Source organism: Otolemur garnettii, unplaced genomic scaffold (assembly GCF_000181295.1).
Source record: "Otolemur garnettii isolate 467f Iridium unplaced genomic scaffold, OtoGar3 scaffold00179, whole genome shotgun sequence".
Lineage (NCBI taxonomy): Eukaryota > Metazoa > Chordata > Mammalia > Primates > Galagidae > Otolemur > Otolemur garnettii.
Genome location: NW_003852574.1, coordinates 800,008 through 801,581, shown reverse-complemented (window position 1 = coordinate 801,581; position 1,574 = coordinate 800,008). Strand labels below are relative to the sequence as shown.

Genomic DNA, 1,574 nt, shown 5'->3' with positions numbered 1-1,574 from the left:
TAGGTGTACGTGGCTGGCGCCTTAGCCGGTTGAGCTATAGGCGCCGAGCCCAGAACTTTCTTTACTCTAGGCTCTGCCCTGCCTAACACTTGGGCCCTCTCAGCAGAGCTTGGCTGGGTTGATTGCCCATGGTCATCCCAGAGCCATGGGCAGTCAACTCCTGCTCTTGGCTCCAGGACCCCTCCCTAGTTATGCTGCAGACACTGCTGGCCCTCAGCTCCACCCTGTACCTGTGCTCCGGGTCTCTCATGCAGAGGAGGAAGGTGAGAACAGCTGGAACTATGTGTCATGTATGGAAGGGGCCTGGAAGGGCACACGGGTGCTCATACATGCAGTGCACTTGCATGAGCAGTCTTGTGCACATGTGTGATCAGTACTGGCCACCCCACCCTGGGGCTAGTGGCCAAGGCTCACAGCACATCCCACCCTGCCTGTAGACTGGGTGCCTCCCGAGGATGACGAGTACTCTGAGTATTCTGTGGAGGAATACGAAGACCCTGAGGTTCCTTGGGATGGCATTGGTGAGAATGGGGGCTAAGCCAGAGGGAGCCTAGGGTAGGAACAGACTGAGCTGATCCCTGCTGACCTCTCCCTGATCCCCTGTCCCTCTATGATTCCCACCACCCTGCTGACCTGACCCTCATTGGCCTTAGACCCCTGCTTCCTGCCATTGGATGAGGGCTCCTGTACTGCTTATACTCTGCGTTGGTACCATCGAGCCGGACCTGATGGCATGAAGGCCTGTCACCCTTTTGTCTATGGTGGCTGTGGAGGGAATGCTAACCGCTTTGGGACCCGCGAGACCTGTGAGCGCCGCTGTCCACCTGGGGCAATCCAGAGCCAAGGAACAGGTATGGGCCTACCCCCACCCCAATAGGGTCCTGAGCACTGAGCCTATCCAAAGCAGGTGCTGGGAGAGGAGTCCTTGGGTCAGGGTTCCATGTCAGAGTCCTGGAGGACAAAGGGGGCAAGGGACAGACCCAGACCAAAGAACTGAATCCAGAACCCCAGCTGTGGAGCCCCTTGTATGGTCTTTCCCCATGTTCTCTCCTTTAGAGACCTGAGTATGTATCCTCTATCTGAGATCAGAGCCCCTGATGTGCTGTGGCCTCAGCTTCCTCTCTGTAGATGCCTTTACCTGTGTGTCTCTGTGGCCATACACTGGGTAAGAAGGTCACATAGTTGAAGACAGTTTCTAACATATATCCCTCAGGTGCTGCCCGGAGCTGAGGCCCAGGTGATAAACTGAAGTTCAACGTCTCCTGGAGGAGTTGGGGTCTCACTGGGACCCTGCTATCCCTCCCCTTGGTGCTAGAGGCCTGTGTGCACGTCAGTGTGCGTGTGCATGTGCATGTGCGTGTCCGTTATTTCAGTGACTTGGTCCCATGGGTGTAGCCTTCCCCCTTGTGGACAAACCCCCATTGTGGCTCCTGCCTCCCTGGCAGATGACTCACTGTGGGGAGTGGCTGTGGGCAGTGAGCAGATGTGACTCCCGTCTGACCTGCCCCTTGACCCGAGCCTGTAATGACATGGTGCTGATTCTGGGGGGCATTAAAGCTGCTGTTTTAAAAGGC

General features: G+C 56.6%; 1 protein-coding gene across 1 annotated transcript in view; it reads left to right on the top strand.

The window, feature by feature from the left end:
- COL7A1 (collagen type VII alpha 1 chain) overlaps window positions 1-1,574 on the top strand; it is a 33,234-nt gene extending 31,660 nt beyond the window's left edge. The window contains exons 115-118 of the mRNA XM_023519578.1: window positions 177-263; window positions 438-521; window positions 654-851; window positions 1,214-1,574. Of these exons, the coding sequence (XP_023375346.1) occupies window positions 177-263; window positions 438-521; window positions 654-851; window positions 1,214-1,230 (386 nt within the window). The 3' untranslated portion in view covers window positions 1,231-1,574. The remainder of the gene's footprint in view (window positions 1-176; window positions 264-437; window positions 522-653; window positions 852-1,213) is intronic.